A 22,868-nucleotide genomic window follows, 5' to 3' on the forward strand; every position below is an offset into this window, starting at 1 on the left:
AGCCACCTAGAAGACACAATCCCTCCCTTAAAGCATTCAAGCAGTAAAACAAAACCTTATTAACAGTCAAAAATTATTAAAAAGAAGAGTATTCTATCCCATTGTTTCTTCTTCTCTTCCTTCATTTATATTGACAGCAACATTTATTATAGTCAAAGTCATTTTTATACATCCCGCACATGGTACACTGGTTACAGGTGCATTGGTAGCAATGATTCCCAAGTTCTTGACACGAATCATTCTCATATTCTTTACAGTTTTAAGAAGGGGATGAGGAGAAATAACACCCAGGCTGTGGGTGTTTGTTCATTCCACTGCACAGAACCGGCCCCTCCTTTGGGAGTGTGGCCTGGCAGCACGCGGGGTACCACAGAGCAAGTGCGGAATGGGGTAAATCCAGCTTTACCGCTCAGTGGTGAGAAGCTGGTTTAGAAACAAGCAAAAGGCACATTCGTTCTGTTCTTGGGCACGTTATCTCTGAGCTCTGGAGACAAGTGCAGGACAGGCGAGCACTCCGGGTGATGAGCTGTCTTCGTGGCCATCCAAGTGAACACGCCTTGTGCCTCCCCATATATTACACCAGTCTACGTTGCATACTGTTCTGTCCTCTTCACCTATCCCAGCAGTGCTGAATTACACCACGTAGCAAGTTGCTGCTTTCTTCCACCAACACTGGGTGTTGCTTTATAAGAAATTGTCATTTTTGCCCCCCCTTCACCAATGGCCTTATGCAATTCATCTTTTATCTCCTGGTGGATTAATTTCCTGCTGTTTCTCCATAGATGTGGTTTTTCATGTTAGATAATCTCTATTCACCACAGGGGAATCCTTATAGTTCCTATTCCCAGTGTCCCACAGTTCTTTCTCTAATGCATCTGCAGCTCCATCAGTTGGCTCTGGTAACTGGGAATTGCTGCTCCTCTTTGGCACATAAGCTTTCAGCTCTGCATTCTGGCCCTGAACCTGAAAGAAGCCCTAGAAAGTGGTGGTGTCCCTAACTGAAAACAGTGTTTAAAAGTGGAAGTTTATGTGTTTGTGTGTGTTGTGTATGTACGTTTAAAAAAGAAATAAAAATCACAAGAGTGGCTTGGTTAATTCCTTGCTAAGAATATGGAATCTGGAGATAAAGAGCACTGTCTACGGTGCAGCATTTTGCAGCATCACTTCTGCAGCTTGCACATTTCCACCCTCCAGTAAAGCATTTCAGAGATTCCCCACCTCTCCAATAAGAGTAGCTTGTCTACCAGGATGAAAACATTGATAGCAGGGGGAAAATAATAAGGAAAAGTACACTTGGATTAATTTTTCACAACTTAGTTTTATTAGTCTTCATATACAGGTAATAGAGTATGAAAAGACAACCCACAGTTATGCACATCCTCAATCACTGCTAATATACTGGCTTTCCCAGACCCTTGTTCGGTTTCAGCTGAGAGGCTGAGGACACAATGGCAGATGGGGTTCTGCCTTGCATCTCAGGCAGTGTTTAGCTCTGGCTATGAAGCCATGACCATCACCACTGCCCCAGCTCCCCTCCAAGAAGCAACCACTGCAGGCAGCTGAGGGCAGCCAAGCTGGCTGCGTGTCCAAGCATGAACTGCAGGTAAACAGGAGGTGATTGGCAGGGGGAAGGCATTTCCTGAACAGAAACTGGCTCCATCCAAGCACATTTGGAAGCCCAAATGGTTGTTAAATTTGTTCTGTAGCTGCCAATTCCAAGGAAGCTCACTTCCAAGCATGTTCCGTTTGTGTAAACCCATGGCTGAATGGCCCTGCCATTCACAAAGCAAAGCAAAGGCTTTGTAAGGCAAGTACATGTTCCAGGATACCATCTCCCACAGAAATTTGGCAACTTAAGAGAACGTTTTAATGCTCTCATCCAGCTGTTGGGATTTCTTACCCTTAACTGCAGTCCCAGATCCATCACACCAAAGATAAAGCTTTTGTCTCATGCCATTATTCTGTAATGCCAATGCATTGTGAATTAAGCTTTTTGTTTTATCAGATGTAACTTAGGTGCTATAGAGCACTTCATCACCTTGTAATGCCTTCTGCCTTATTTTAAGTACTGCTACTCCAGTAAGGAGTATACAGGACATAGCAGTATACCAACACAGAAGGGACAAAACCCTCACTGCTGATCCTCAATCACTAACTTTCATTCTTTCTTCCATTTCAGAAGGTATTTAGTTCCTTCCAAATCATCCATCAGCCTGTGAAACACAAAAGAAAGCAGAACCCTGACCAAACCTGAAAGAAGGTGATACAGAAGCAAAAAACAGAACATGAAAATATTAATGGCTAAAAATACTGGCCACTGTTCTCTCACAACCTAATCAATATGGGGAATAGATGAAGTCAGGATAGAAAACACACCACATGCCACTGCAATTCATAATCCAGTGTTAACTTGACTTTTGAGTGCATGCACTCTCTTGCATGCAACACAGCTGCAAGGAAACCTCTACTCAAGTGGCCTCACAAACTTTCGCTCATTAGCAGTAGATGCTGAATATGGCAATTTCCCTTCTAGTTTTTACTTTCTCACACTGAAAAACTGCACTAAATGAGTAACCGTCCCTTTACAGAGGAAAGATTTAAGCAGGGGAAACAACGCACAAAGGGAAGCAATCCTGAGAAGATGGAAAGAGAGGAATGCGAATTGACTGGCAGTGGCTCTTTAGAGGACATTTGGGGATGGCGCTCCATAGAGGTATTGAGTCTGGGCAAAAAGAGATGGTAGAAGGGGAGGAGGGAAGTGAAGCAGAGATGCTCTTTTCTCCTCTTGCAGGTCCTCAAAAGTACAACGGTCCCTTCTTCCTGCTAGAACTCCTTCAGCTGTATTACCCCTGCAGTTTCACAGATCATGTTATGGCAATATGAAGAGGAATTAACAGTGTACAAAGGGGAAAGAGGGCAGATGACGTGGCAGCAGTCTGTTTCAAGGGTTATTTCAGAACTCAGCTGAAGAACACCAAAAGACAAGCAGGTAAAAGGGGCATCAACCATGAAGAACGCCTTGAGCAGTGGGTAAAATTGTAGTCTTACGACTTAAAGGAATGAGAGGTTTGGTGAAGAATGCTGGGGCTTTCGGAAAGTCAGCTCTTCGGAGCACAAAGACAGCAGCACTTCTCGAAAGCTCTGGAGTTGATGTGTTTGACAGAAGCACGTGTTAGGTAGATCCCAGTGCTGCTGAAGGCACACTGAGGCCAGGACAGTGGAGAGGCTTATGAAGGCACTACAACCGTGACTGCAGCTCCAGCAACACGTCCCCGAACCCACCTCAGAAAGGGTATTCTGCTGGTCTGCAGGGTGGCTCCTGTTCCTCTTGGCTCTGAAGGGAGGGCTCAACACATTAATGCTTCAGAAGGTCCCAGGCCTGAGAGTCTATCCAGACAGTTGAAATAACACATACATGACAAGTCAGCACTGACTGCAGCTGCCCAACAGCTCAGTGTTTCAGGATGAGAACCTACCAGAAGTATTTCTGTAAGAGTTAGAGAAAAGGACACTGGAAACCCCAGTGGCTTCCGGAGGTAACTATGAGACATTTAAGCTTAGGTTCAGTTACCAAAGCATGAAAGCATTTTGTTCAACCTTCAAAACAAATCTTACGTACCATAGCGGAGGCATGCCAAGATCTCCATGGTACAAAAAGATACAGCTTAGGTTTGAGACAAGCTTGACATTCCTGAGAGGTGTTGGCAGTTTATTACACCTTTATGCAGACCGGTTTGGAACAGCAATAGAAAACACTCTACCCTAGTTGTTCCTTTCAGTTGCTGTCATTACCCAGTGCTTGTTCCAGTTTCAGAAATGAGATTATCTGGGAGCTTTCAGTGGCAGCACAGCACACCAGGACAGCTGCCATGTTTCATGGCACACTTAAACAGCCACCACTGTGGTCGCATCTATCACCACTTGAGTTTATCAGTTAGCGTAGGTCAACGTGAACAACAACAATAATACATACCTGTCAGGAAAAGGCTATTAATCCCTTATTAACAAACCTGCCCATGGTTTCTCTGCTGCACGCTGGACAAGTGAGGTTTACAGAAACAAGTGTCAAGATAAAAGCACGCCAAGCCACCGTATCACAGATTCCTTCTCTCTCCTCTATGCTTCTGGTCCTCAAGTCTTTCTGCCTTTTGTCTTTATTTCACCCTCCATTTTCAAGAATAAAGTCCTACTTCATAGCACTATAAAAAACTTTTCAGTCAAATTCATTCATTCCGGAATAAATACATGTTCAACACGGCTGCCGTTCTTCCGATGATGTGATGCAGTCCACAAGTACACGAGGAAGAGAAGACACAGCAATGCTGTAGCTGTGAGGCAGACAAGGAGCCCAGCAAACAAAGCAGGTTTCAGAGGTAACTGGATCAGCTTGCCTTCTGCTGGGATCATGTTTGTGAGGCTTAACATGTAACCGAGTGACCACGCTATGCTGCTGTTGCCAACCTGAAATACAGACAGAATGCCCATTGGACGGTCAAAGAAAAGGGGTTCCAAACGCTCAACTACTGATGCTGACAACTGCCCTTTCAGTTGCCAAGGGGAAAACCTGAGTGGAATATACAAAGATATAAAACCATTTTAAATTGCTCTTGCTTTTGTAGTTCCAGGGGATGCGGATAAAGTTGGTCACTGGGCTAAAGAAGTGAGACACAGGTATTAGAGGGATGGGTACAAGGATGTGTGGTGTGTATGCAGGCAGGCAGTTACGGGATTTTCTGTCCAAGAAACACATTTAAAAAAAAAAATTTAAAAATAAAAATTAAAAATAAAATCGGCATTACTGTGCTGATTCCTAGAATTACATCAACAGCATGATGAAGTTGACAGAGAAACTTCTATAAATGATTTAATGTCTTTAATGAACACTTCTAAGCAGTCACCTACTGGTGGTAGGAGATCATAATGGCCTATAATATATGGTCCTTTTTATAGTTGTGTATATCTTAACACCTTCTGTTTCACTGATAAAAAGAAAGCTACACCAACAGGAACTGGAATACAACAGGTGAGCAAAGAGGTAACGGGAATCAAAGTGGTTTTTGCTGAAAGAGGGAAAAAAATCTCTTATTATAAGGTTGATAACGTTTGCAAATCACCTTGCCCCAGATCTTGCCCAGATCTTCGCACTGGGTTAAGGTTCTTTTCATTCAGGAATAACAGCCCTAGCATAGGCAATAAACATTCACCCTTCTCTCCTGGAGAAACTGTGTAAACCCATTGTTTTGCTACATGCAAGTGCTGAAGCATTTCCAAACTGTATGGAGATTAAGAGACAGGCTGGGACAAGGGTTTAAGGGACAGGCTGGGACAAGGGTTTAAAATAAGGCTCTGTACAGTCGCAGAGAAGACTGTGGGGCCCACACTTCCTTATGTGACAGCCAAGCTTCACTAGTACCCATGCCTTCCAATTTGAAAGCAAGGATTTCTTAGCAGTATCTTTAGAATGGCTATATATATATATATATATATATATATACACACACACAAGTTCATCACAAGTACTCTGGTTTTTAGGAGGAAAACTGAGGTCAGGGAAGACAGAAACACAGCTATGACAGAAATGGTACAAGCCTTCTCCCTCTGCCAACTGAAAGCCAGTACCCCATCAATACACATTCTTATTGCAGGGAACCAGATTAGGACACAGACGGATATGCCAGCTGAGGATGAAAACTGCCTGAGTTGCAGCATCACCACTCACTGATCGCAAACCAGCTCTGCTGGCTCTGCCATCAGACAAAAGCAGGAGTTCTCCTGTCCAACTCAGCAGCTGACCTGACTGGTGAGGTGTTTTGAGCTACTGCTTTCACCAACTGGGACAAGGTTTAACACACAATTATTTGATCCTTTCTCAAAGCTCTCACAAAGAATCTAGGCAGCATCTCAAAGTAATGCTGCAACCCCTAGAACCAGGCTGAAATTGCTACTGAGGCTTGAAAAGTAGTTTTGCCTTGTGCCAAAGATTCGACAATCATTTACAAAGGCTGTTTTTGACTGTTCTAATTCTGTAAGCTGCTGCATCTTCTCTCTCCTTCTGAACTTCTTTGCATTAAAGGAGCAATAAGAGGAGATTATTATTACTCACCTCCTTTTGAAAACGTATCCGTGGCCAAGTTTCTGCATCAAAGTTGTAACCATGTATAAGCAAGTAATAAATGAAATTGGCTGAAAAACAGTAGGATCTAGCATATATTTCTTCAAATTTAGGCAGCATAAACTGGAGCTGAAAGCAAAAGGTTCGTTACAAACACGTAATTTACACAAAACGCTTCAGGCTTTATGACTAGAGAATATTTTGGGTTCTAAGTAGAATTTATTTGCACTTTTCAAGAACTCCAAGTTGTGGACAACAAGATACAGAGATGCAAAGAAAGAAATACCCTGACAGTGACATGGTTTACGTGGTAAACAATGAAACTACATCGAAGACTATACATAAAAGACGGAGGATGCTGTGGTTTCTATGTTTTCCATGTCGTCTTTACAGCATGGCTAAAGCTCTGAAATAGATTTTGAAACCCAATCCTAGTTTTAAGCATGCTACAAATACGACATGGTTTGAAGCACACTGGGAAAACAAACGCTGAGGTTAAACCAGACCTTCTGAGAAGTTCTGAATGCTTGTTCAGTCCGTGTTCTTTTCATAGCTCCCTTTTACAGATACAAAAGGGAAACCAAAACCAACCCCAAAACACCAGCCAACCCACTTACCTGTGCCCAGCTCCGGGAACAGAAAAACCACATACTTGAATTGAAGTCAGCCAGGGAAAAGTGCCCAGATAAATTCAAAGCATTAATTGTATAGTAGAATCCTGAGAAAGCCTATAGAAAAGGAGTAGATGGCAGGCCTGTTATTTTCATAACATAGAATCATAGAATCATAGAATGGTTAGGGTTGGAAAGGACCTCAAGATCATCCAGTTCCAACCCCCCTGCCATGGACAGGGACACCTCAACGATAACTATAGAAATCAAAAGCCAGCAAGCTCAAAGAGAAATGCTGAGTTTGCAAACCTACCACAAAATTCCCTTTAACTTTTGGCTGATGTATTCCATGAAATGGACAGTCTTCTCTGTCTCTGCAGGCACTGAAGTTGAACAATGAAGAAACCATCTCCTGGCACAGACCTGGATCCCCTGTTCCATGGAAGTGCACCAGCTCACTTGGGTAGTAATTTGCTGGTCTCAGGGACTGTGTACAAAGGCTGCCGGAGAGGTGCTTCATGGTGAATGTCGTATTATAATTGTGAGGGTAACATGGATTATCCACACTGGAACTGGTGTTTGAGTTCTGGGAAAGAAAAAAACCAAACCCAGTAAAGGCTATTAAAATGCAAGACCTTATTTGACTGTAACTATGGGAATCTCTTTAAACCACACATGGATGTAGTTTTGTTCTCTCCGCTGTCACGACCGATACCAGTACAACATTGCTGATCATTGTCATTCCTAGAAACTCCTTCCTCAAGAAAGCATTGGCAAGACCAGCAAAGCACTTACAGGACCAGTTGGGCCTTTTTATGTCAAATGGCTGAAAACTCTTACCAATTTTTAACAGATACAAGGATCTTTGTATGAAACCCAAGTGCGTTGGTCCATAACTAAGCCCAACAGAGCTCTTACTGGGGTCTCCAAACTCCACCAAAGAGAAGTTTGGAGACTTCCAAACTCCAAAGCTCCACACAAGCTGAAGAACCTCAGGTAGTTACTGAACACCTGGAAGAGCAACATAGCAAAGGGGCTTAAACAGACCTGGAACAGCAATGCTAAAAGCCTTTTCTCAGCTTCATCTCTCCCGTAGCACTGGAAGCTGTGTGTGTAGACATTGTAGTTGTAACCATACAACTTCACTTGTAAGGTGCTATTGAAGTTCTCCTGAGAGTCCTCTGGGATAAATGAAATCTGAGTGGAAGCTCCTCCAAGGTCCAGTGCACCCATTGTCTCTTTTCGGTAAGGATGAACCCATGTCCTCCAAAGGTTTCTCTACATGTAAAAGTAAAAGGACTAATTAGAGATATCATCTGCTTGTTCTCCCTTTTGTTCAAGCTTTTCTACTCTTAGGAGTAGGCGGATTATTCTTAGGAGTAATCTTAGATTTCCCTGCCTCTTTGTCCTGCACCCTTTCAGAAAAACCAGCTCTTAGGCAAACATGCAGATGTTTTTCATGTATTTTCACAGAATGAAGTGATCCTGAGAGATGAACAAAGGAATGCAGTTTAGCATTCAACTCAGAGGGCAGCACGACAATCAAAGCATAGGACTAGCCAGGTCAGTATCCATACTGGAATGCAGGGAATTGTATTAAATACCCATGTGAACTGGAACAAATGTGGATGTAAATAGTATGAAGATTTGCTTGTTTCAAGGCAAGAATGATTACTAAAGGAATAGAATATTAAGAGGTCACACAGAAAAACAGTGAAAATAGAATGAAAACCACAGAAAAATGAAAGCTATATTGAAGTCAAAAGAACAAAACCCCCTGGTCTGCACATTTCCTTCCCTGAAACTGCAGTGGCAATAAATCTGATCCATTCAGCTGGCATCTTCCTATTACTCAAACACTGCCCAAATTCTGTATTTGATCTACACAGAATATAGATTCTGTAAGATCATCTACCTCAATACTTACTGTAGTATTACCTACTGAGCGTGATGGTGTGAATGTATATGGAGGAAGGGAAAAGAAGCTCCCAGGGTTAGCAAATACACTCACAAGATTTTAGACTGCAAGATTCCCATTAACAGCCCCTTCCAGAATGTGACTCAGGCCACTGTCACAAGAATGGTGACCATTTCTCTCCCCTACTAGTGATATTCCACATGCAGGTCTTCACACAACTCCCTATGCTAAACTGGCTTCACACCATCTTGCAGTCCTTCAGTATTCCTTATGAATCGGCCGTATTTGATATAATTTGTTATTTGCATTATTAAAATCCATGTGGTAGAAGACTGACACCACCCTGAAGTTTTATCGTATCATGTGTGTTGCATGAAATACGCACAGCAAGAAAAACTCTTGCACAACATGCCATTCCAATACCGCTTTTCTCTGCGAGAGTCAGCAACACGCTCACCATGAGCTATCCCTTAAGATTACTAATGGCTAATTCCTGCTCATTAATTGCCATGATCTAACAGGAACCGTTCAGCCAGGACAGCAAACAATACTCAGGGATATGGGTGAAATTACTTTCAACCTAACAATACTATCTAAGTGCAGTTCACTGCTGCCATGAATGCAGTTGCTCATCATCTTGGTAAAGCTTTTACTGGGAATAAACTATACTGAATATACATATAAAGGGATCTTCCAATATAGTTGACTACCTCTCTGCCATGAGGCTCCTGCATGACCCTATTCTGAGTTCAAACACAGCGTAAGTATCTTTACATTGGTATCGCTTTGTCTGCATAAGATGGTATCACAGCCCACTGCTCATAGCCTGCAGCTTTCCAGCAGTATTGGGATGAATGGTGTAGGAGTGATCTCTGGCTCAGCTGAGGCACATTCGGCCACATCAGCTTCAACACCTTCACTGCTTCAGTCTTGTCTGCCAAGACAAGTGAGCCAACACTGCCAGGAGCCCCTTAAGCTGTGCAGATCCTTCACCAGCAGAGCTGCAGGGACAGCAGTCAACCGAGGAATTCACAGAGAAGCAGAAGAAGACATCTCTAGTTGGCACCACTGTCAAGACAACCAAGACCTGTCACACTTAACACATCAATGCATTTAAAAGCAGTGCAATTTCTGTTTCTAGGAAAGAGCCCCGTTTTGTGGAGCAACAATTTTACCTTTGCCACATCACATTCCTGTAACATGATGTTCTTTATGTTTGTTTTTTTCCATTACTGCCACAAAAAAGACCCTGTTATATATTTCAGTGCGAAACGGAATCCATAGCTATGACATTTAACAGGCATGTCCTCTCAAACTTCTCATTTCTAAGAGAGAAACGGTGAAAGAAAAGCATGCAGGTTTTTTCCACACACCTCTAAGAAATTGCCCATTATATAGTTGGCTGTTATCCATCCATACAGCCCTTCCTCTGGCCCCGTTATGATTTGCGCACCCCTAAAGTCAAAAGGCTGTGCTCTGAAGTAGTTTTGAATGCTCGCAAGGACTTCATTGGCTGCCGTTTCATTTTGCAACCTAAGCAATTCACAAAATACAAGACACTGAGCATCTGGAAAGGCAATTTCATGCTTATTGTTCACTGGCTGGCAATTCAAGAGAATTCCTACAATCACCTAATGAAATATAGATGTTGTTTCCCTAAAGGGAAGTTTATGACAGGGAACAGCCACATTATCCAACAGCATTTCAGCAAGCAACTTCCCCACTATGTATAAGCTTCATTCTTTAGCCTACAAGCTCATGGGTATTTTGTTTCTTATATATATATATATATATAACACACACACACATATATATATACACACACAGACACAGTTTCTTTTTTAGTGAACGGAATGCTTGCATGACAACTGCTGGTCAGAACAGTCCTGGAGCCTTTCTTCCCACTCCGTTCAGCCACAGAACAACTATAAAAAGCCAGTTTAAGGCAGGGCTAAAGCCACAAGCAGACCCCAAAAGCCACATTAGCAGACAGAAAACTCTGCGGTGCCCAGCTTTAATCTGCCTTTGCTGCCCACACGAACATCACCTGTTTGTGTAACACTGAATTTCAAGACAGGTATGGAAGAGAAAATTAAGCTCCTGCCTTCTCCAGCATAAAGCAAGATTTGCTTTCAGTACAGCACCACAGAGGGTTTTCATACAGCCCCACTTTCCCTGTCAGAAAAGTGGATTAAATGAAATTGGCTGGGCTCCATTTCCTTCAGGGATGGCCAATTTCCAACGGATAAAAATGCATCCGGAACATTTTGCACACCCTGCTTCCACAGACTGCTCTGCTATAATGCACACAGAGGAGCTCAGGTTTCTGCCATACCTCAGTAGCCTCATGCCAGCTGTAGCCCCCAGATAAACAGAAGTGTTCTTATGCAGATGAACTGGTATTCTCTCCTTGACTTTATTCAGGCAGTCATCAAAAGGTTTGGCAAGAGCTCCAAGGTTACTCTCATAGCTGGATATACCAGGGCCTAAAAGAGAACAAGTAGATTGATTTCATTCTGCTTTGCCAACTACAAATTAGCCCAATTAGCAAGCAGGTGTTAAGAGATTTCCCCCATCCCTCTTATAGTTGCAAACAAGGAGGGGATGCTTGAAAACTGGGAGTGCTTAAACCAATGTAGTGACTGTCTCAGCTGTGGGAGACAGATACTTGCAAACTGCTCGCCTGTATTTCAGTGTGTATACATATACACCTATATACCATGCCTAGAGTAAGATAAACAGTATAACCATGCGACAACACAGTGACAGCAGTGCTATATTTATGAGGGAAATAGGCTTATTCACGGCAGATGCTGTAGACAACACTTCTCTGATCTGCTGAAGTATAGAGAATCCCTCCTTCCACAACCAGAACCAAAGATTTCCTCATCTGGTTTGCCACAGCTGTTTTGGACACTATGGCACCTCTGCAGCTCACTGCTCTCAGCTGAGAACAAACTAAAGCAGCTTCTGCAAAGAACTGCTGGTGAAATGTCAAGATGCGCCAACAGCTCCTGAAGTCCTAAGAGGTCCAAGTCTAAGCTGGTGCATGAACTGACCAGTAACTCACAGCCTTCCAGATTCCCAAAGCCTTTGAATAATGGGAATGAAAGTTACACCATGTGCGTAAGGTGTAACTGTTTGGATAATTAACATCAGAGCCTTTCCTCTTTTGCTCAATACTCCAAGGAGCACCAGGACTTCAACTTGTTCAGGCTCACCTTGAGCGTGAATAAAACCATTCCTCACTCAGCCTTCCTAGGTAAGTTGCACAGGGAGAAATCCAGGCATCGCCATGAAGCCACTGCCCCACAGACAGCAACTCTGCCAGAACTCCATCTAGTTCTCTTGTAACAGCCATGTCTCCCACAACTTGATCCCAAACTAAGGAAAAGGCGGCTCTTAAGAGTTAAAATGAGAAACCATTTATGTCCAGCCACACTGCACTGAAAAAACAGCAAGCCACAAAAATACATAAGACTTTGCAGACTCCACACTCTACCACTCTCTTTTTCACAGCATGAACTGTGTCATCATTAGATGGTTTGGCATAAGACCTTCTAAAAGTCTTCAGTCTAGCACAGGCATGCCTGGAGCTGAAGGGAAAGCTGTTACTGGAGATAAAGAGAGCACCAACTACTCTTTTACATCCTGCCGTTGCCTCACAGTCCCTTGGTGGCAGCAACCTCCATCTCCCAGTGTTCAGGCAGAGCAGGTTCCAGACAGTGACCATTCTGTTTTGGACAACTGCTTTGCCGATGCTTACACGCTACCCAGGACAGATGAACTGCGCTGTGTAGAAAGGGTTTGGGGGCTGGCTCCTACAACCAGGGCAGAGGTATCTAATAAAGGTAGACCTGTAATCATAAAACCACCATGGAGCTAACAGAGTAGTTGATCATTTGACTTTCAAGTTCAGTAGGTATGAGAAAATCTGCCTCTCAATATGCCCAGAACCACCCCCAATCTAAGTGCTTAAGGCTATGATTGGAAGGTCACTAAAGAAACAAGACAGATGTATTCAGTTTAGATGGGTGACATGGTCTAGTATGAGGCATCCCTGCCCTTGGCAGGAAATTGAAAGTGGATGATCTTAAGGTCCTTTCCAACCCAAACCATTCTATATTTCTATGGGGACCTCTCCTTTGAGCCCTCTGCCTCCTCCAGCAGTTACCCAAGACTTGAGCAGTGAACCCTGGATATTTTGTGTGCTGGAGGATGAGTGCTCTGTTTGATCATGGTTAAGGTTCCTCTGGACCTGAATGGTTCACAGCAGTTTGGACTCATCCATTTCACAATTCTTTTCATATTCAGCTGGAATTAAACCAAAATCTAATCCCATTAAAACAAGCGCTCAGCGTACTCCTCTGTCATCTCTCCAGAAGAATAATGCAGTTTCTCTGTGAGTTCTTCTCACACCATAATTCTTAAAGGCAATATTCTAATGAGTGAAGGCAGGAGCTAGCAGAGTGCTCCCCCACCAAAGCAGGCTGGCCACCGCTCCCGCAGCCTGTGAAGACACAGCATCAGGCACACGACAGTGCATTACTTCTGTGCACATTACACTTGCTTTCCTTTCCTTGTTCCAAAATTGCTAAGAATGCCCACACACGTTTAATGCTGAAGATAGAAATGCTGGTGCTGTTAGGAAACTATTGCCTTATCTCTTAGTTACTCATGGATCAATATGACTGCATCGCCAGCATCTATTTGCAGACACAGAGAGGGATGTAGGACTGAGAGGGAAGGAAAGGGAAAAATTCTTGTTGAACACCACAGTTATGTGCAGCAAAATCTGCACTGAGGCTTCCTGAGTTGCCCCACCTTCTCCTCTTAGCTAACTGGCAAACCCAAACCAGTGCACTAAACAAAGCAGTACTGCTTAAGTTAGTACCTTAGAGAATACACCAAAGTTCATTAGGCTCAGGGTAGCAGACTTTATGAAGTCTGGCTTCCTGCAGAAATCCCTTATGGATTAGCTACTGCTTAATAATATGGATTGCTCTTCCCTGCACGGCCACCTGTCTCCATAAAATGTGTGGAATTTTGGTATCTTTGAAAGCTTCCTCAGATATCACTGAGGTTGATGCCTGAAGGAAGTAGTTACAGAACAATTCCACATGACCTGCATAACCTCGTTTCTCTAGGAAACCCGACTCAAACATCAGAGACAGGGTTTTAAACACCACTCCCTCAGAACTAATGGCCAACATCTAAGGAGGGCAGATCCCTGCTCTTCTCAAAGAGCTCTTCTTCCAAGCTATTTTTTTAAATATATTTTATATGTTCCTTTTAAAAGAAATTATTTCGGTGCACAAGGACTAAACATTTACAGGGCCTGGTTCTCTGTAGATTGAGATCTGCCTGCACCACTCAGGCGCTGCAGTTACTAAATCAGTAAATCAAGTTTAGCTACAGTTTCCCGTCTCCACTGCAGATCAGAGCACGCTGCTGTTATCAGTAGGAGAATGACTGATGCTGATAGATATAGACATAGCCTGAACAGTTCTTGCTCCCCAGCAATGAAAAGGGAACACAGTGCAAAAAAGGGCAGTATAAGATTCCAGATAATGTCTTCTTAGAGGATAACTCCATTGGAGCTCACCTTTCACATTGCACTTGAAGGTTTGGCTTACTATTCCCGTGTCATTTTCTTTTTCTGCTGGCCATTCATAGACGTAGACTGTAGTCCGAGAGGATCCAGCATCAAGGACTATTCCATACTGGGGATTAAAAAAGACTACTTTAGAGCAAGAAACAGACAGTGGCAGCTTAACAGCCCATATGCAGCTGTTCTTCTTTGCACCATCAAACACTGTAGAAAATGGATGCACAGTATATTTATAATAGCGATTATTTCTAGTGTTGGGCACTCAGGCATGTATCCAACAGCCAAGCATAGAATGAATCTGGCTGCAAAACAAAGAACATTCCATGTATCTACAGCAATGAATTCAGTGGGGGATGGAGAATGCTCATCTCCTTTCAGCATGAGGTTCAAAATCCACACTAACACATACATAACACTGTGTCAGGATCTGATTTTATAGCAAGATCATTTCCTATTATCTCAGCTATACTCCCTGGACACTGAAGGGTTTGATACCTAAGCACAGGCTTTAGATTCAAGGATGCACAAGGGATCCATAAAGCCACAAGCAAAGAGGTAAAGTACATAGCAGTCCACAGTGAGAATGATGCAATGAGTCTGCTTCTTCTCCGATTGCCCCATAAGCCTCTGCCTTTGAGTGGTTGAGGCAGTCCACCTAAGGGTTTGCCACTGAAAACAGGGAATCAAGATCACTGAAAACAAAGAGGGAATCAAGATCACCCCAGCTTTATTTATGAACTAAATGACAAATACTTAAGTGACTTGCCCCACGTCACTTGGACTCCCTGTGGGATTAAAGCACAGGTTTCTCTGTCCCATTCCACTGCTACCCAGATGGGTCTTTCCCCCTTTCCTATCTTTTATGGCAATAGAAAACGGTAGCAACCGGGAAGGCAAACTGCATGACGGGAAGAAAACTGATTTTGCCTATCCTCTTTGTGATCCCTGAAAGTACATTTAGCTGCCTGCCTCTTCCAAAGCCATCTCATTGGTAGGAATCTCATTGGTAGGAATCTCACGCTGTAGAGCTCATTTCTCTGTTAACGTTTTTTCCTTTCCAAACCACAGCTGCCTCAGAGCCTGGCAATACTGGAAAATGAGAGCTTCCATCTGGCTGCAAAGCAGGACAAGCCTCTGCAGCAGCCAATACATTTCATCCCACTGCCTCCCTAGGGAGCCTCAAGTCTGATGGAGAAGGATAACTGCTTCAGGTGGTAAACCATTCAGCTTCCACACCCCATTAATTCCCCGCTTCCACTGTAATCCTACAAACTCCTGAACCCCAAACAAATACCAGCACTTCCAGTCTGGTCTGTTGCCCAGAGGACTGTTAGGTAATGAGAATTCCATTTATATTTATGCGCATGATGTTTACCCTGATCAACCAAAAGGTGGAAGGCTCCACAGCTACCAGCAAGTCAGTGCACCATCAGGTTCTGTTCATCAAGGAACTGCTTTAGCAAAGATACTGTGAGTGTATTCCCGCTCCTTGGAAGAGAGATAGGCACTGTGGAGACACATAATACAGTAATGGTCAATCTGCTCAAGGGCTATTAATTTAATCCAGCCTCAGGCAGCTCAAAGTGCCAACCATAAGCTTTTAGCTTAGCTACTTTTAGAGCTAACTATCATGTCCAAGTAGAGCTGGAAGATAATGGAAGTATTTTTAACCTCAACTAGCTGTGGGGCTTTCTGACCTACTTCCATCCTTCCCTGTATTTCCAAGCCTCCTTCCTGAAAGTTACAGATTTCAGTGCCAAACAGTAATGCTGCGCTTATCTGAACCAATGTGTTCATTATTTTCTTCCTTCTCCGCCTCTTTTGCCCGAGTCCTTTTAAAGAGATGCTCATTTTTGAAGAGGGCTCCTGAGCCCATTTCAGGGTGACTTGTGAAGCTCCTCTGAACTTGGACAAGTTCACTCTGTGTGAACTGGTCCATGCAGCACCATGAAGCAGTGATCACTGAGAAGTGTGCCAGATACTAGGACTAAGATTAATCTTTAATTAAACAGAAATGACAGAGGATGCAGCATTTGAAGAGGATGAGAGAATTCTTAAAGCTGGCACAGTTACGATGCCTTACTGGCCATCTGATCACTTTGGAAAACTATCATGAGAAGCTAACAAGCTAAACCAGGAGGATAGAGGCTACAAAAGTGCATCCATGCTGGAAGCACACTACAGTTCAGCTACATAGGCTTGAACTACTTTTAATCAATTATATGATCCACAAACAAGGCCAAAACACTTTTGAAGAGCCAAAAGAGACATGGAAAATTTAGGTGTAGAGAACTGTAGCACCTGGAGAGGCAAATTAAAGAAACACAATAATGAAGGGAGGGCTTTTTCTCTTTAGGGCTCATAAAACATCATTAGGCAACGCAAGATGTTTTGACCGGTACAAAGGCTCATTGCATTCAGAGTTGGCATCATTTACAGTTCTGGCCTTCCTCACAAGCTATGTCAGTAAGGATGTCTGTGCTCTCTTCATCAGTCTTCTGACTTCACAGTGTGTGCCACTAAGTCATGAGCTCTTTCAGTGGCTCAGCCTCGTGCACATGGCCAGGCCCTTCCTTCACAAATCCCTGACTCAATCTTCAGATAACCTAAGGAACCAAACCATTTACTTCTGCAACAACGCTTTAAAACATAGCACAACAGATAATTTCTCTCTTGAGCCACAAAGGAATGAACCCAGACCCTCTCAATGTGCATCCTGGGAAGGAACTATCACAACACAAACTCTAGTTATTCAGTACCTGTTTGGTTTCATGGAGAAGAGACAGAAGAACAAGGCCATTCGCAAAGAGTAAGTCTGTTTTCATCATGTTATTGTCATATATATTTAATTTTAATCAATCACTAACATCAGGACACTGCCCCTTCCAGGCTCCATCAGATCAACTATTGGAAGGTTTCACACTGGCATAATCAAAGTCCTCTTTTTATGAGTGTTAATCATTTACTGAGGACCACCGAGCATCTCAGCGCACACAGGATCCTCTGTGCCAGCTGGGATTTTCTGCATTGGCAAGCAGAGAATTGGTCTTCCTTCAGAACCAGCCGTGAAGCTATTGAGATTGAGAAAGCAGGCCTCCCCACCTAAACCAAATGGTCAAGGTGGCTCCAACGGTTGCTCAAAGGCAGACAACTTCATCCTCCTGAATGTGAAACTGAATTGATGACAAACACAAGCTGTCTTTTAGATAGTGGCTTCAGCCTACAGGTCAATCCAGTCTTGCCTGGCATGAAAAATGGCAGGATGTAAGGCTGAGATTTAGGGCATAACAGGGAGTAAACTTGAGGCACTGTGTCCCCATGCAAGATCCCAGCGCACACACCCTGCCACACCACAAACACATAAAACTGGAATTAGAACACAGTTTTATCCCATTGTATGATTCATACACACCATCAAACAATTCAGGTAAAGCCAAAGGTGTTTATAGCTTCATGAAGTGTAATAAGACATAAGCCTATTGGTATGTGAGCTATCCAGTTAAGTGCTTTCACAGAGGGAAAAGTAAAAAGGACTTCAAAGAAGGACCTGGCAAGGTTTATATCCTTGTAGCTATCTTTGGCAGAACTCAAACTGCCAGACTGCACAGCTTCCCTAGTAGGCTCATTTCTACACCTTTGTCCCCAGTTGCATACATCTCTCACTGAGGAATCAGCACACATACAGCACAAGACAAAGCCTGAATTCCAGAGGACATCACTTTATCTCTTCCAGTTTGCTCTGCCCCTCCTTTGCTTCTGTTAATATCTGGCAAGACTCAACATGTGCTAAGTCATAAAGTGCACACTTAGAGCCCAAATGCTTTTGATATACGGCAGCAGCGTGCAAAGATTTCTGCATAAACTTCCTGGCTGTGCTTGGGGGGCAGAAATTAAGCTTTAAAATTCAAAACTATTATAATATTACGTCAAATCTGGCAAAGATAGAAAAGCAGTGGCAGATTCACATTTGGCCTTTCAGTCTTAGAGAAGACGTTGTGCGATAGGCATCACAGGCAACCAGGGAATGCTTTTCCTGTTTTGCCACTGACTCTGATCTTGAGCAATTCTCTTTCTCTCTCAGCTTCAGTTTTCCCAATGGGATTAAACATTAATTTATGTCTCATTTGACTCACCCCATAAAAAAATTAGTTTAGAAAGGACACTATTAAATATCAGTTCAAAACACTGCTCTCCTTCCTCAGGTATTCCAAGACTTACCTTAAGCCCTGGGGAGAGGATCTGTTGCTGATTTAGCTGAATCACTGCAATAGCAATGACAAGAATAATGCTTAGGAGGAGGAATGCTTGGGCAACAACACTTGGCGTTCTGGTGAGCATCCTGCAACAATAAAAAGATAAATACTTAAGGAATGTGAAAGAACTCAGTGGTTCTGTCTTAAGGCCTGAACTCAACTGAATCAGTTGAGGCTCCTCCTAAAAATCTCATTGCATCAACTAGATCATACTGCATGAAAATTCCGTGTTCTCCTCGAGAACTGCCGGGTGTTTTGCTACCACTGACTTTCCACTGCTGAGCAGGGAGGTGTCTGTATTGTCATGCTGACGATGCCGGATTTCAGCCTCAGGTCCCAGTCTGCTCCTTTCCCACAGTGCCTACATGTAGCTGCAATGCTCACCAGCTCCCATTGCGTCAGGAAATGAGGGCAATGGGCATGTTGGGGCTAGTGCACCCTCAGCAATCCCACGTATCCCTACAACACAACAGCCATGCAGGCACAATGCTGGTGGCTGCTGAGCACAGCTGGATGCTTCTGCCAGAGTTGTAAGGCAGCTACAGCCTGCTTCGGCAAGAAGCAAAGGTTTTAAGAACATTAAGGCAGGCATCTTTCTTCTGTGCTGATGTGTTCATGAAGTGTGCCTGCGTACATGTGGGTGTGCATGTTAATACACAGCCTATTACGATCACTCTTCACTACACATAGACAGTTTAACTTGTGATGAGAAGGCGCTAAATCTAAACAAATCTAACGTGTAGTTATGTCAGACAAACCCAGAGGTAACATGGAACATGCACACTGATGGTAAAGCTGTTGATAAGTTCGTATCCTCCAGGAAGGTTTTCTAGGATTCAAATGTGGTTTAGGTTTCCTGTAATTTCTGTTCATTTCTCCATGCCCTGGCCAGACAGCTCTTCACACCAAAAGGTCTTCGGTACCCCAGAGTACTGACAATTCCCACATCAGAAATCCTTATCTCCACAGCGGTTGAGGAGGAAAGGGGTGGCTGATGGCAAACAGCAAGCTTAGGAGTGTCAGTGGAACACAAGAATGAGCACTTCCCTGCCTTTCTCACTTTCAGAAACCACTTATTTTGGCACAGAAATAACAAGTTATTCTGGTGTGATCTGTCCTGACCCCCATCTCCTAATTCTTCCATACCAACAGTGGAGTATACCAGCGGCTGTTAAGGGCTGCCCTGCTGTTCAGCAATTGCCAGTGCAAATCTGTGCTGAGGACAGGAGCTAAGAGGCGGTCTGCAGTCCACAGCCACAACTCACTGGGTCAGCCCTGTGGTCTCCTTAGCTCCAACCAGAGACAGAGAGCTGGGGGACAAGGCAGAATGTTTCCTCACGCAGGTTCCATGTTCTAAACCCCATGGGTTCTTCAGCCTGTGTACCCATGGTCCAACACCTACGTTCACATTCAAAAGAGAAGCAAGGAATTTGTTTGGGTTTGGGACTGGCTTCACTCTGAGCTTTGCCCACCGCTTCTGCTTTCCTTCTTTGTCTTCCGATGCCTGTTGTGGGGTCTAACCCAGACTGGCTTTTTGGAAACGGACACATTTCACTTCCAGAATGCCAGCTTTTCATACTCATTGGCCCCCTTTTCTAAATCCATACGGGCTCCTTGTTTACTGCCAATCTACTTTTCCAATACTCCCTTTTCTTGGCTTGGGAATAGCTTTATCAATCATCAGCCAGTTTAAAATTACCATCCACAATGGTGATTTATTTACTGCCACCCATGGCTTTACTACCCTGAGGCAATCAAGCATCATGTACACCATGAATAAATGACAGTGAAATCTTATTTTTACCATCAGAAAACACATTAACACTTAAGAAGAATTCTCACTGTAACCTGCGGATGATGTCGGGGGTACCAGTTAGAAGCACTGATACACATCAATTCATTTTTTAAAAGAGAAAGCAGATTTTAACTGTACATTTATCAATAACCACCTGCGTAAAATACTTGTCTTTAGGGAGAGAAAAGGTCTTTAGCTTTCAACTATGCATGGAGTTACCTGCAATTGCAAAGTGACTAAAAAAGAGCTATCTGCTCACAACCCAACATATGCCAGCCACTCCTGCATCAAAGCACTGCTGTTCAGTGCTGGAGACATGAAGTCATTATCCAAAAAACCCACTTAGAGCAAATGACTCTTTGCAAAACCAAAGCATTACTAAAGAGCAAAGCGGTAACCACTGTTATAACAGTAACACCCAAGCACACCCATGATGACTGCTGCAGTATTTTCTGCTGCACTGGTTTGTAAAGGGGAAATGGAAACCTCATTGTGTTGAATTCCTCACGTGCTTCCCTGGTGCTGGGATTTGTCGTCACTAGAGATGATTTCTCTTCGCAAACATCGGTTTTGACAGGGAGCATATGAGGTAAGGGAGCATCTCTTAAGACATTCATCATACAATGAGGACAGGTTCATCAGAGAATTATATCCTGATTTACACAACAGCGTCTGTGTCAGAAGGACACCTCATACAGCTGATGGCAAGACGCTGCAAGATTTCACATAACTGCATCAAAAGCACAGGCCTGTATTTACTTTTAACCACACTTATCTAAATCTCACACACATACCGGGCAATACAGTCACACTTGCCCATTCACTGCGATCTGTAGAGACACCAGCGAGTTCATTCGCTCCAGTTCAAGCACAGCTGCAACGTTAACTAACTCTTGCTAACACTGCACACTTGCAAATTAAAGGTAAGACTTTAATGAAGGATTAAAAAGCAGCTGCATTCCATTATTAAAACATTATCATCCTGAAGCAAGAAACAGCATTAATATGTATTTCCCACACCCAACGAAGCACACGGGTTCACACAGCAACATACTGGAAGGCTCACTTTCTACACCTTACTTCAAGCACAAGGCACTCCTACCTGCAAAGGAAAATGGACTAAACTTCTTCAAGCCACCAATGTTTTGAACTAGGTTAAATACACATCTCTATAAATGACAGTGCATATTACACACTGAAATTCCTTTTCCAAGTTACTTGGATTTGTTTTAGGTACCGACCTCTTTGTTCGTAGGGTGGGTAGGCAAGCGCCTTAAGGATCTTCCTCTTTCTTCACACTGTAACCAGAGAGATGCAAACACACCAGCGTTTATTTCAGACGTGCTTTACAGGTCACTGATTTTCAAGCGCTGAAAACAAAAAGAAACAAAACACCAACCCCCCCCCCCCAAACACCCATTTTTAAACCCGCAGTGAAAACCCATGAGGAGGCTTCACAGGCTGGAGAAATCAAGTCAAAACAAGCACAGGGACCCCAAATCAGCATCTGCGCCTCAGAGCCTTCCTAAGCTTCACACAAGGACCGTGATTTGCGAGAAAGCACAAAGTTCTCCCCCCACACAAAGAAAATCGCGGAGAGACACACACACATACACATGTACATGCACATACCCCACCAAAGGGCTCTCCCCTCACCTCGGCGGGGCTGCCGCTGGGTGGTAAAACGCCCCTCCGTCCGGTTCCCCCCCGCCCGGGATGCCCCACACCGCTTCCCAACCTACCTCCGTAAGCTGCGGCTTCCCCACTCCGTCCCGGGTGGAAGAGAGAAGGGAGAGGGCTGCACCCTTGGAGTGGGGATGTGCGAGCGCCTCTGGCCGCGGAGGCGGGTTGTGGGGAGGCACTCGGTGGTTGCGCACCCTCTGCTCACGTTAATTCCGAAAAGCTTTAAAGAACCCCCCCAAACTTGCCGGTAAAAGGAAGTAGTTCCAGTGGAGGAAGGAGATTGACAGCGAGTGGATGCATCTGCGGCGCTACCGCAGCCGGCAGAGATAAGAGGGGTGCGGATGAGGCTGTGCCCGGATGGAGGTCCCCGGCTGCGGTCTCTCCTTGCAGCCCGGCTCAGGCACTGTTGGACAGGCTGCAGCGGCGGGGCAGGTCGCGCTGGAGCCGAGCAGCATCCGCCTGCATGAACAGCCGCAGCGCGGCCGTGTTTCCTTCCTCTCCCTCTCCACCAGCCGCTCGCCTCTTTCTACAAGCGCCGATCTATTGTGCCCACACAGCCCGATGCTGCTGGCCGCCCCTACATCATATTTCTCAGTTCCCTCACACAAAGAGAAAGGCTTTAGTGTAGAGGTGACACTATGGGTGAAAGAATGGTACACCCCTGCCTCTTCTGAAAGGAACAAGTGCTTTCCCAGGAGGGCTTTTCTCAGCCCTCAGAAACAAGTAGTCCCAGGGCTACCTTTCCATTCAAGTTCAAGCGCACTGGCACCACTTGTTTCGTAGTTGTGCTGCAGTCCGGGCCAAACCTGGACTGCTCAGTGGAGCTAGCACATACCCAGAGGCACAGGAACAGCCAAGTCACTGAGATCCTTCTCCCATCACTGT

The 22,868-nt window shown here is 44.1% G+C and overlaps 1 protein-coding gene across 3 annotated transcripts; it reads right to left on the reverse strand.

Annotated features, from left to right (window-relative positions):
• Positions 1 to 1,298: 1,298 nt before the first annotated feature.
• Positions 1,299 to 22,466, reverse strand: ENTPD3 (ectonucleoside triphosphate diphosphohydrolase 3). 3 transcript variants are annotated; one of them, XR_010609751.1, is made up of 12 exons: positions 22,043 to 22,222; positions 21,542 to 21,598; positions 18,471 to 18,591; positions 14,247 to 14,364; positions 10,977 to 11,127; positions 10,015 to 10,174; positions 7,771 to 8,001; positions 7,037 to 7,309; positions 6,730 to 6,840; positions 6,104 to 6,241; positions 3,283 to 4,461; positions 1,299 to 2,213 (listed from the first exon to the last, which is right to left on the reverse strand). XR_010609751.1 is itself a non-coding variant. In XM_065665468.1 (11 exons), the coding sequence occupies exons 3-11, from the start codon at positions 18,588 to 18,590 to the stop codon at positions 4,228 to 4,230; spliced, it is 1,536 nt and encodes a 511-aa protein (XP_065521540.1). In that variant the 5' UTR covers position 18,591; positions 21,542 to 21,598; positions 22,229 to 22,466; the 3' UTR covers positions 1,299 to 4,227. The 3 variants fall into 3 exon arrangements, 2 of the variants coding, with proteins under 2 accessions (XP_065521540.1, XP_065521539.1); XM_065665468.1 differs by lacking the exon at positions 22,043 to 22,222 and adding an exon at positions 22,229 to 22,466 and having other exon boundaries at positions 1,299 to 4,461; XM_065665467.1 differs by having other exon boundaries at positions 1,299 to 4,461.
• Positions 22,467 to 22,868: the final 402 nt, after the last annotated feature.

This window comes from Lathamus discolor, chromosome 2 (assembly GCF_037157495.1).
Source record: "Lathamus discolor isolate bLatDis1 chromosome 2, bLatDis1.hap1, whole genome shotgun sequence".
Lineage (NCBI taxonomy): Eukaryota > Metazoa > Chordata > Aves > Psittaciformes > Psittacidae > Lathamus > Lathamus discolor.

Coding starts and splice junctions, on each gene's coding strand:
- ENTPD3 (XM_065665468.1), bottom strand. CDS start 18,590: ATGCTCACCAGAACGCCAAGTGTTGTTGCCCAAGCATTCCTCCTCCTA. Junction 10,175..10,976: donor GCTGGCATGAGGCTACTGAG/GTATGGCAGAAA, acceptor TGAATTGCTTAG/GTTGCAAAATGAAACGGCAG. Junction 6,841..7,036: donor AAGTTAAAGGGAATTTTGTG/GTAGGTTTGCAA, acceptor CCTTTTCTATAG/GCTTTCTCAGGATTCTACTA.